The sequence below is a fragment of the Trachemys scripta genome, chromosome 3 (genome assembly GCF_013100865.1).
Source record: "Trachemys scripta elegans isolate TJP31775 chromosome 3, CAS_Tse_1.0, whole genome shotgun sequence".
Lineage (NCBI taxonomy): Eukaryota > Metazoa > Chordata > Testudines > Emydidae > Trachemys > Trachemys scripta.
Window position 1 is genome coordinate 188,687,872 of NC_048300.1, and position 12,795 is coordinate 188,700,666.

Here is a 12,795-nt window from a genome sequence, read left to right on the forward strand (position 1 = left end):
TCCCCTAATTCAAGTTTTTAGCATAGTTCAGGTGCATCAGATTTCCAATTCATACTCAAGTTTAGAGGTCATGATCATCTCAAATCCCATTGTGAAATATACTCTTCAATGCATATTACAAAATATGTGGCTTTATAGCATCTAGTGCTGGAAGAGAAAAATTCCAGAAACAGGATGCCTGATGGAGAAGGTGCTACCACAGCTGCCCCACCCCGCACTCGTGGCAAGGTAGCTCTACTGGTCTCATCTAAGCCATAGGGGCTGGGGCAAAACTATTCTCTAGATAACCAGATCCCATAGCACCCAAGGGCAACGCTATCCAATCCTACTGTCCTCATACTGTGCCAAAAGAAGCTGACATTTTTAAAAATAGCATGGAGAACTTAGTTTGTCTAATGCTAGATCTGCCAGTGCATTTAATGCAGTTTTTACCTGAAACCCATCTCTAAAACCAATTGAGGATTTAAGCAGTCTGAGGACTCAAATAGCCAGTTTATATCTGCTGCAACCTTCTCAAATATGGGCTATTCTACACAGCTTACTGGCTAAAAAAGAAGCAGCTGCTTCTTTAAGGACAGTGGGGATGCTGCCTTCTCCAGCAGTAGGGATGCATTGATGGCTACTCAGTATCTGAGATCTTCAAGCTCACACCAACCCTCACCAGCCTGAGCCCTTCCTGCTCCTGGCCCAGGCCAGTAGCTAATCTGTGCCTCCTCTCCCTGTACAGCCATTTGCTGTTCAGATGTTTTTGGATGCATTAGCCTCTTTTGGAGATAAAGATCATAGTCTGCACTAACTGGAAAATGCTATCATGTGCCATAACAGCAAAAGCTGTATCAGTTCCAAAGGGATGAACAACATGCTGTGTTTTTTGCTTAGGAAAAAAAATAGTTTGACACTTTCTAAAATTTATTTTACATATGCAAAATGTTTTCACAGAAACCAAAAACATACAATCAAAATATAAATATTTCACCAAGTTAAGGCACTAGCCATTTAAAAAATAGTCTGATCTTAAGCACATTATATACACACACATATACACAAAGGTGACTAATTCTAGATTCCCTTTATTTTCCATTCTTTCTACCCCTGGAAAACTGGATGCAGCTCGCTTTGGAGCTACCACTGCCACTCTGAGTATCAGCAAGGCACCATTCAAGAGCAACGCTCAGCACTTTTGAGCTCTTTCTTCAAGCCCTGATCAGCAGGCTGGGAGTGAAGTAGCATATAGCAAATCATACTGCATCACTAAAAGGTTCAGTGGTTTTCAGAAAATACCATTAGTTTACAATAGAACTTTAAAATTGTGTTGTTAATAGGTTTAGATCCAAAAAGGTACCCTTCCTCATAGGATAAAGTCCATTGGTTTTTCATATCCTTACCTAAGCCCTAAACCAAGTTTTTCTTCATGTGTTATTACAGTCATGTTTTAACCAAAGAAAGCTTTGAACCCTGAAGTAAGGGGTCCCCATTAAAAAAAAATAATTAATAATAATCCCAAACTTGGGTCTTTAAGTGTATATGAAAGACTGCCTGTAGGTAAGTAGGGGTATATCTGAGAAATGTTTTCATATTCTTCTTTTTAATAGTACTTTGTACTTCAAGACCTCCACCTGAGAATCTCAAAACCTTTCACAAACAAACTCACTATTAAAGTCATCTCTGCGAGGTAACGAAGCGTCAACCCAGTTCTATAGATGAGGAAACTGCGGTAGAGAAAAGTCAACTGACTTGCACAAGGCCATGCAGAAAGTCAGAAGTGGTTACAAGAACCTCAATATCCATAAACCCATTCCTGTATTTTAGATTATACCACATCCTAGTTAAACAATGAACATTGTACAACTTGACTTATATAAGTTGCAGGGGAGAACTGCCACTAGTGCTGAATTTTCTATTGCTGGTTTATTTAGATACAAGAAATTGGAATCTCTGTTTCCAAGAACAAATATACACCAGCCAGAAAACCAGTGGTCTTAAAGTCTAAGACCCAGGCCAGATTTTTCCAACTGATACAGGAGTGCAAGAATTGTAAAGAGATCACTGCTATTAAATTTAATACAAAATGCAGCCAGTTTCATTTACAAATGTTAAAATTCAGACTCCTAGCCTAGTTAGTTTATAGTTGACATTTTATTTTACAAGTGTGTAAATATCCGAATGCAAAACTAACATCTTTGTCTTGTTAAATGCCTTTTCCAGTAGGAAACACAGGATCCTTTCAGTGTAGATTCTTTTTGTGAATCTTGTGCTATTGAATTGTTAGTCAAGATGCAGAGGCAAACAGTTCAACAGGTTTTTGTCTGTACATCTTAGGCAATTTTAAATGAGTACTGTTTAAAGTGCATCATAGAATGATCAGCAAACTTGCAGATTAAACATACTACTTATTTCCAGACCCTAATATTTATGTAGTAGTGAGGTTAGGACTTCCTACATCTGCTATCCAATTAAGGGATCGTCATCCTCTTGTAGCTGAAGTCGGGAGAACGGACGTGGAGAGGACACTTTATTCTTCATTATTATTATAAGGCAGGTCAGAGTAGTTAACACTAGGAGGACACCAACAACTATTCCAATTGCTTCAGGGAGATTTATGCACCACTGGTCAACTAACAAGCACTTGGTGTTGCTGAAGGTTCCATTATTGGGCTGAGGTTTTAATCGGAGGATGTGACACATCATTGGGTAGATATCAACATTATTAATTGTGTTCTGCTTGTAGCCTTTGCGAAAAGCAGGACCGTGAGCAGCCAGGAACGGATGCATGCTTGGGAGAGCATTGTCATAGCCATGGTCACCTACTAAAAAAGGAGAAATGCAAAGTTAATAAATATAAAATTAATGTTGTAAACTAACAGAAACTAAGTTGCTTACAAACTGTGTCAGCTATGATATTAACTGTTGTCCATTTCTAAAAAAAGGAACAATAAAGTAATGCAACATTTATACCAATGCCTGAAAGCCCCAAGAATATTTTAATAGCAAAAAGTTTCCTACTTAAAAATTAACATGGCACTTTGCTGAAGTTTCTTTGGATTAGAGCACAATCTCTATATTCCCCCCAGAAATGTGAATCCAGGCAAAAGATTTGGATTATGAAAGTGACTGTCATCACTGTCTATGATATGATAGGTTTGTAGCCAGATTTGTTCTTTAAAAAAAAAAAAAAAAAAAAACACGTGGTCAAGGTAGGTAATGTACTAATTCACAGTGATTCAGCAGAAGTTTTAACAGGCACTTGAACCTCTAGTTCACATACAGGACATGCAGCAATTTGTGGTTTTTTTTTTTTTTTTTTTTTTTTAAAAAAACAGTCATTGCAGTAAAAAGCTATTTAAGACCAATTATATTGTAGATTAAGTTTTAGGATTCTAGCAGTAGGGTATGGTTGTTGTTTTTTTGGTTAAGAGTAAACAATCTTGTTTGTTTCTCTAGGGTAAACAAACCCCAGAGTATGACATTATTTAGAATGCAAACAAACAGCAACAAGCAACAACTAATCAACATAGAAACCAAACATCTTCCATGTCCTGCTATGACAGCTGTACTTTACTGGGTCACTCATGTTGTTGGTTCATGGACTGAACTCTTCAGGACCAACAGCTGGCCTCTTTTGTGCACCTGGAACCCATCTCTAGTAGTCTGCCAGGCTCAGAATTTGAAGAGTTTCAGGATGCAGAGTAGAAGCACTCTTCAATTTGACCTTTATCTGCTGATCACTCTAGCAGCAGGGAATAGTGGGTTTTTATAGCAACTATTCTAGAGACACTTTTGTATTTGGCATCTTATACAAGTTTAAAGCAAACACAATGGTTACCGTTTGCATATTAAATACATTGTTTCTTTCCATGGTCAACAATTCAACAATCAACCTGTGGGACTGCGGACTAGGTGTCTGTGAAAGACTGACTGAAAACTGAACAGAATTCAGCTAGAGATACACAGATTTCCAAAGAGGTCCACGCCTCCATTTGAAATTTCCAAAAGGGGTCCACAAATGAAAAAAAGATTGAGAACCGCTGACTTAGGAAAAAAGTCTTTTTTGTAATATTCTTTTATGACCGACCAGTCAAAAGATTGGATATATAGAAAGAGTCAGAAATAGCACTAACACTGAAAGCTATGGGATAGGTCAGCAAAAGAGATCACAAAATATATGGGGTTTCCTTCTATTATACTGTATACGTATGAATATAAAAATCTTAGCTACTTATTGTGACTGGTCAGTTCTAAAAGTTTGCAGCACATTACCTTGGATAGATTCAGTCTCTGTACACAATAGAGTCCTCATCCAAGGTTTCTTCATGATCTGAGTTACTCAACAAATTACCCATCAGACAGGGCCTTTGCAAATATCCTCTATATATCCAGTTCTTGGTGGCAGTTCATCCAAAGTGCATTTTTGACAGAATCAATGAATTCAGGATTTTGATATGGGATTTTGTAATTTACATGATCTCATGATCCAGTGACAGTCTCTCCAGTAAGATTATTTTGTTTAGCCGTTTTGTAATGTCAGTGTTGGACTAAATCATAAATTACTTTTACCAATTACTTGCTTTCATTTAAGCTAAACTTATATTTTGCTTCTATTGCTAGAAACTGGAATGGTGGCAGTGGTAGTTGGTGGTATTAGTAGAAAAACAAAGCAACATTAGAAAAATTTGGGATTCTCCATTCACTACTCCATTAAGCTGCCAATTGTGCACTCAAAAGGTATACATGGTAAAACATTCATATCTACTGTAGTTAAGTGCACAGTTTTTGGCTATCTGGTGAGCCAGACACCCTCTTTCCTACACTGAGTCAGCTCAGAGCTCTTGGGTTCCCCTTTAGAAGAGATTCATGCCTTCCACTGATAATATACTGTTACCTCCAGCATAAAAGGAACACAGGACAGCTTTATATCCTATGCAACAATATGGATAAAAGTGGGGCAGTGCCGAAGACCAATATTAAGTTAAAAGTTATTCTCCATAGACAACCACTTGTTACAGTCAGATTCATCAAGGAGATAGATGGCAGTGGCAAAGTTCCAGAGCACTAAGAATTATCATGAAATGTACTACTTATGACTTAAGGTAAGACAGAACTGTTTTTTTGCAGCAGCAAGCTTATATTTTCCCTTTTTTGGTTACCCAAATATACAGAACAAAGACACTATGCTTTCACTATATCGGACTTTACTGCTCAACATATTGGTCTAAATTCTCTATCATAACTTGTGGCTACTGTGACCACTGTCATTGCAGATGTATTCATACAAACTTGGTGGTGGTATAACTCTGTACTCCTAAACCCTTCCCATTTGTTTTATTTGCCTGTCATTTTGCGTAACGCAATGCTTATGGGTTTTTGTAATGTGCATGGGACTCTTTTTTTGGTCATTGATAGTAGTACCTTAGGATCCGAACAATAGAAATAAGAGTTCAACAATATAAGCCACCAGGAGCATGAAAGATGAAAATACTTACATTTTGTAAGTGACCCACTTTGTACAATTGTCCAGCCCTCATCTGCAACCAGAATTATGGGTTGAATGCGCTTATTGTGATGGTAATGGAATCTGTCTGGAATCTCTTCTTTAAGATACACCTTCATGGAAGTGCTGCAGTTTTTCAGTAAGTTATATACATAGGTTTTGTCTGCAAAGAAAATAGACAGCATATGAAACAGCAACTATTCAGTTATGTAGTTTGTCCATTTACTGTCATTATCCATAAGCACACTTAATGCAACTTTTAAATATTTTTTTAAGCCAAATGAGAGGGGGTGTCACCTAGGTACCCGACTGATTACTGAGGCAAACAGTGTTGATGTCATCATTTGTTTCTGCTGTAACTGTGTTCACCTTGAAAGCTCTAATGGCTTCTCAGATTTTGTTGTGGAGAAAATGAAAGTTGAGGTACAAATATAATTTCTCTCTAACATTCAATAATCACAGATAAGAAACTGGATGATTTTTTTTTTTTAAATATAAAGTGAACCCTGCATTAAGTCTGTCAGGTTTTTCTGTATTTTTCACCCACCACATCAATTCTGGCCCTATTTTGGTAGTCATCAATAACTGCTAATCTTCAGTCATGACCCTAAAATGGCATTAGGGAGGGATTCCAGCTTTCATATAGGATTGGATTTAGCTCTATCAGTTTAAGACTTGACCAATGAAATCAGGCTGTAATTGAAGGGGGATGAAAGAGCAAAATGATAATCAAAATGATTTGGTTTAAGATATATATAAAACAAGTTATAAAGACCTAAAGCTCAGATCAGTATAATTTTCAATCCCCAGTGAAGTTCAATATTTATACAGTGCTCATTATTGTGATAAAACAGGTACTGACAGGGTGAGCAAAAGGAGGAAAAGCATGAATAGATTCCAAGGCCAAAAGGGACCTTGGATCACCTAGTCTGATCTCCCCTATAAAACACAGGCCATACAACTTCCCCAAAATAATTCTGAGAGCATACTATGATTTAAAAGTTTTCAGTGATGGAGAATCCACCACAACTACTTTAGAATAAGCCACACCAGAGCCCTTATTAACATCCAAAGGCATATAGCATGCAGGGTAAATATTAGCTATTCAACGAGTGCTCTTCATTACCAGAGCCCAGTTATTTTTAAGTAACCAGATACCCCTAATTTAAATTATTCATTAATCCATTATTTTCTATCTAAATAGTGCAATGTGAACTGGATTGTCTTCCCAACTCCTGTGAGTAATACACCACAATGGGAAATTTCCAGCAAGAAAGGAGACAAAGTTTAAACACTTTCTCAGTATACAACTGAAAAATATACATACTATTTCTTGGCAGTATTGCAGCAACTGGTGTCGTGTCTACTAGAGTGTAGTTACCACGGCCAATGCAGTCATCCAGTTTAATCAGCTTGTGTGGGAAACACTGGGTCATTCCATGATCACTTGTAATTATGACATTAATGTTCTCCCACAATCCCAATGTCTTGAGTTTATAAATAAGTGAACCAATGTGATTATCTACTTGTTCTAACACTTTTCTCATGTTTTCTTTATCTCCTGGTCCATATTTATGCCCACTTGCATCTGGTTCTTCCCAATAGAGGGTAGCAAAAGTAACTGGTGGGTTAGAGTTGTTCAGCCACATACTAATGTTCTCCATTCTCTCTTCAAATGTCACTGAATAATTATACTTCATAAAAAAATGAGGTATTGTGTTATTAATTTTTACATCAGTACCAGGCCACATTGCAGCAGCACTTCTTCTATTTTCTTGCTGCTGATTTGTCACCCAAATAGGAGTTGCCTCGTTCCACCAGAAAGGATCTGTATCATTAAGCTCTGAAAACTTCTTCTTTGTATCTTCTTCATACATTGCGTTAGCCACAATGCCATGGCTTTCTTCATATAAGCCTGTCACTATGCTGTAATGGTTTGGGAAAGTTTTTGTGATAAAAGCATTTGTAACATGTTCTACCAACACACCATCCTCAATAAACTCCTGGAGATGAGGAAATCTATAGTTTTTTAGATAGTCAGCCCTGAAACCATCAAAGGACACCAGGAGTATTGAATTGTAATTAGCATTTCCACCATAACAGGCTAGAATTCCAGAAAGAAAGAGTGTGAACATTAATTTCATTGCGGACAACATTTCAAAGTGTTCCCAGCAGCCAATCTGATGTACCTGAAAAATTAAGAAGATTTTATTATACAGGCAATCTAAAATGTGTTACATTGTAGATGGCTTAGGTAGCTATGTTAAATATTTAAAATTTTTCACGTCTTTCCAGAGAGGATTTTAACTGTGAGATCACTATTGGTCCAATTTTGGATTCATTGAAGTCAATGGTAAAATTTCCATTGACATCAATAGCAGCAGAATTGGCTCCTAGTTGTTTAGGTAAACACATGAGCAATTTAACTTTTCACTTCATAAATTCTATTAATTATAGACTAGTCATCCTAACTTTGATACCTGTAAAGATAGTGGAACAAGTTATTAAACAATCATTTTGTAATCATCTAGAGGATAATACAGCAATAGGGAACAGCTAACATGGATTTGTCAAGAACAAAATCATGCCAAACCAACCTAATTCCCTTCTTTGCTGGCCTAGTGAATATGGATAAACAGTAGATGTGATATATCCTGATTTTAGTAAGGCTTTGACACAATCCCATATCACATTCTCATAACCAAACTACGGAAGCATGGTCTACTAATGAAGTTACTATATTGTGGGTGTACAACTCATTGAAAAACTACTCAAAGAGTCATTATCAATGACTCATTGTCAAAATGGGAGAATATCTCTAGTGGGGTTCTGCAGGCATCCATTCTGGGTCCATTACTATTCAATATTATCATTAGCGACCTGGATAATGGAATGGAGAGTGTGGTTTTAAAATATGCAGACACCACCACGCTGGGAGGGGTTGCTACCACTTTGAGGCGGACAGAATTAGAATCCAAAAGGACCTTGAAAAATTAGAGAGTTGGTCTCAAAAATCAAGAAGTACTACAATTAAACAAAAAAAAAAAAAAAAAAAAAATTAAAATGCACAAACACACAATCGGGAATAACAGGCTATGCAGTAGTACTGCAGGGATCTGGGGGTTGTAGTGCACTGGCTTGCAAACGTTTGTATTGGTGACCCCTTTCACAGAACAAGCCTCTGAGTGCGACCCCCCCTTAAATAGATAAAAAAAAGTATTTTTATAACACCATTATAAATGCTGGAGGCAAAGCGGGGCTTGGGGTGGAGGTTGACAGCTCGCGACCCCCCCCATGTAATAACCTCACGACCCCCTGAGGGGTCCCGACCCCCAGTTTGAGAAGCCCTGTTGTAGTGGATCACAAATTGAATATGAGCCAACAATGTGAGGCACTTGAGAAACAGGCTAATATTCTGGGGTGTATTAACAGGAGTATTGTACATAAAACATGAAGTAGTTGTCCCACTTTACTCGGCACTTGTGAGGCCTCTGCTGGAGTAGTACTGTATCCAGCTTTGGGCACTGCAAAAACTGCAGAGAGAGTCAAAAGAGCAATATAACTGATAAAAGGTTTAGAAAAGTCAGGCCTATGAGGAAAGGTAAAAAACTGGGAATATTTAGTTTTGAGAAAAGAAGACAGAGTGGGAAATTCCTGAGAAACAGACATTTAATTTGTGGCAAGATGGGGTGTCAATCTATGGACTAACTGTCTGTGTGAACCCCGCTGAAGTCCACTAACAGTTTACTAATGCACTTTGATCTAGTCCTCTTTGAAAACAGGACCAGATCAAAGCACATTAACGAATTGTTAATGCACATCAGTAGGGTTCACAGACAGTTAGTCTGCAACAGGCTAGCACTAGGTGAATTTGAATGTCAGCTTGCAGAAAACTAGTTGTTTATGGATAAGTCCTTGGCTGCTGCACAGGTAACACTGCCAAATTGACCAGGAGTTCTACCTTCATCAAAGCTAGCACTTGGACTGCTACACACTACTATACCAGACTGAAAGTATGTTCTTTACAAGTCAGTTTTTTCCAGTGAGAGAGAATTTAGAAGAACAGGAGTACTTGTGGCACCTTAGAGACTAACAAATTTATTAGTCTCTAAGGTGCCACAAGTACTCCTGTTCTTCTTTTTGCGGATACAGACTAACACGGCTGTTACTCTAAATTCTCTGATTTCAGAGTATGCTGTAGCATAATATCATCGTCAGACCATTCATTAATCTAAAAAACAGGAATGCAAGTTCTGAAGGCATGTTTTACAAAGGTTACCTAACAGACAGAGATTGGCCTGGAGCAGAGAGGATGTGCTGCAATTTAGCATGGGTGGCATGAGGACTGTGTAGGAAGGACTAGGATTGCCTAATGAATTGCTAAGAAACATGATGTGAAGTTCCAGGTTGCACAGTCATCCTACAATATCATCAGATGACATATTCCTGAAGCGCAGGCCAGTCGAGCAATATTGCTTGAAGATTAATTTTAACAGCATGCTTCTGACAAACTCTACTGTACGTGTGCAAGAGACAGTTTTCTGTGTTTTGTAGTTTAGCCAAATCAGGGGCAGCAAATGGTACCTCCTTCACAACTGAACTATTTCCCCTGCCAAGTTTCAAGTATCCATTTCAAACCCTGAGATACCGGTGCTCTTAAAATTCTAAGAGATGGCTTAGCTTTGTTAAAGCTGCCTATTTCCCCCTTAGTTTAAGGATTTTTGTTGAAGCTTTTTACAAAAAAAAGCAGCATGAGGCAGAGATCAAGCATGAAAAATTTCAGCCTAAACTGTTTGCCAAAAGGAATAAGCAGTTGAAGACAGGGGGTTATAATGGAAAGTGTTTAGCCACCTGTATAATAGGTGTTGCTACTATACAGACAGAAACATAAGCCTTGAAAACTGACATCCCCCCCCCCATTTAGTTTTTTAATATTCATGAATTTTGTGTAGTGTAATGAAAGGTGGGTGAAATAATATATCTATATATAGATATATAGACAGACATCTAAGGAGCCATAATTTCCATCCAAATCCTTGACCTAAAGTGGATTCTGTTTGAACAAGAAGTTTGACAAAACTATTCCCAAACCTTCAGGGTGTCAAAACTAAAGCTCTTGCAACCCCTGATTGATGCACCAGCTGTAGACATGTTTTTTTAAAGAGTAGAATTTCAGCCTGTCTTCATAAATTCTTTATGGCAACAGCCTTTGCTAGTAGATCAAGGCCAACAGCTTGTCTAGATGGAAGGTTTTGGACTGCTGTAGTTACCTTGGTGCAAAAATCCCAAATACAAACAAAACCTTAGATACCACAGTAAGAGTCACCTCAGAAATGCCGCAGGCAGATTTTTTAAACTCTTGGTCTACATTTGACCTTTTACTTCTAATTGCTGTAAGAGATATTTGATAAATATTTCTATTCACATTGTGAATATGTATTCCTGTTACATCCTGGTTTTCCATTCGAGAGTCATTTCACAGGAAGAGGCTACAAACTGTTGACTATTCTTTAAGTAAGAAGTTTAGAACTATAGTTAAATTGAGGGTCCGAATGTTTAGGTTTGCCTTTACAGATGATAAAGGTGTTATAACAATTCCCCTTACCTCTGTTAATAAGGTCAAGTAGCGGCATTAGTGACACTGGAATCCATTAAAGTCTAATTTACTTTTCACTATATTTTCATTGTATGTGCTACTCAATTTGGAAAAATGATGCTAGACTGGCCAGTTTAACTTCCTAGTTAACATCCATTAATACAATGTGTTGCATTTGAAGTCACAATACTACAGAGGAAGGTTTAAATCCAAAACACAAAAACACAGCACCATGCTCATTGAAACATCAAAAATAGTTTTGCATTAAAAAGGATCTAAAATTGGTATTTAAACTAGTATTTTTCCTCTGATCTATGAAGTTAAGGGAACCTACTTGTGATTCAACACTCCAAAAAACCACAGTACTCATTTCACTTTGTGAGAAAATATTATGAAATAAGACGGCACTCTAATTTCAGAATATGTAAATCCACAAATCTTGCACACTACTCAGCTGCCATAGGCAAAGAAACAAGAGACAGGGAAAGGCAGTATCCATTTCTGGTTTACACCACCATCTGACATCTGCTTACAAAAGCATCAGCAGGAATACATTTGCTTGCATACACCGATTCTCACTAAGGTGGCCGCGCTACGCTTCCATTTTCTATTCCCCACCTGTTTCCTTAGCTGAAAATAAATCCAGACTCCATCTTCTCCAGCCACTTTACCGAAGCCATGGCATTTATTTAACACCTTTCAGTCTAAAGGATGCCAGAGCCCCTCCACACACACATACACTACAGTGAACAGGGATCGCTTTATCTTCCCCCCAAACGCAGCCACCTCTGGGTTGAAACTGAACAACTGGCACATAAGCCATGCCCAGCCCAGCGACACTCAGGGACGCAGCGAAGGACGCTGCATGTAACTGGCACGGCAGGCAAGGAAGGGCGGGCACCCTGCCAGGCACCCAGCCACTGGGGGGAGGGGGAGGGGAACAAGGCAAGTGCACCACACCAGGTACTTGGGATGGGAGGCGGGCTTACCGGATAAGGGGATGCAGGGGACACTCCCCCACCAGGCACCCGCGAGGTGGGGCCTCAGTCGGGGCGAGCACAGTACATGGGATGGGGGGGGGGTCCAACCCTACTGTCAAAAGATGGGGAGGGGAGACCCCTCTGCATACACCTCCCCGGGGGGCGCAGCCTCCCCCAACTCGCCCCTACCACAGCCGGGAGCCCCAACTTACCGCTCCGAGTCCCCAGGCAGCGCCAGAAGGTCGCTCGCTCACTGCTGCGCGGTTTCCTCACAAAACGAGAAACGAACGGAGCATTCGCGCCTGCGCACCGAACCCACCTCTCTTCCTTCAACGGCAGCCCCAACTGCCAAAACGGAACCGCAATACCACAGGCTATAGTCGCGGAAGGGAGGGGGGCTATTGCCGGTGGCTCTCTGGTTGGTCAGAGCGCCCTCGGCCTGTGATCTGATTGGCCTGCTGGGTTCCAGAGCGGAAAGAACATTTAATGAGCTGTTTGGCTCCTAGAGGGCGCAGGTGTGAGAGAGGGAGCTGCGTTGCGGTTCGGGCGCGCGGGCATGTGCTGGGCACTGGTGGGGGGGGAGGGCAGCAGGCAGGGCAGCGCAGCAGACTACTGGGGGCGTGTGTCGGGTCGTGGGAAGGACAGGTGAGGGCTGAGATGCCGGGAGCTTCTGTGGAAAGCTATGGCGGGATACAGGTGAGGGCTGTGGTGTCGGGGGGGGGGGGGGGGGG

The 12,795-nt window shown here is 39.8% G+C and overlaps 1 protein-coding gene across 2 annotated transcripts; it reads right to left on the reverse strand.

Moving 5' to 3' along the window:
* Positions 1–891: 891 nt before the first annotated feature.
* Positions 892–12,423, reverse strand: ENPP4 (ectonucleotide pyrophosphatase/phosphodiesterase 4). Of its 2 annotated transcripts, XM_034766654.1 has the most exons (5): positions 12,277–12,422; positions 10,580–10,758; positions 6,816–7,677; positions 5,481–5,651; positions 892–2,807 (listed from the first exon to the last, which is right to left on the reverse strand). In XM_034766654.1, the coding sequence occupies exons 2-5, from the start codon at positions 10,637–10,639 to the stop codon at positions 2,446–2,448; spliced, it is 1,455 nt and encodes a 484-aa protein (XP_034622545.1). In that variant the 5' UTR covers positions 10,640–10,758; positions 12,277–12,422; the 3' UTR covers positions 892–2,445. The 2 variants fall into 2 exon arrangements, with proteins under 2 accessions (XP_034622545.1, XP_034622546.1); XM_034766655.1 differs by lacking the exon at positions 10,580–10,758 and having other exon boundaries at positions 12,277–12,423.
* Between the last annotated feature and the right edge of the window lie 372 nt (positions 12,424–12,795).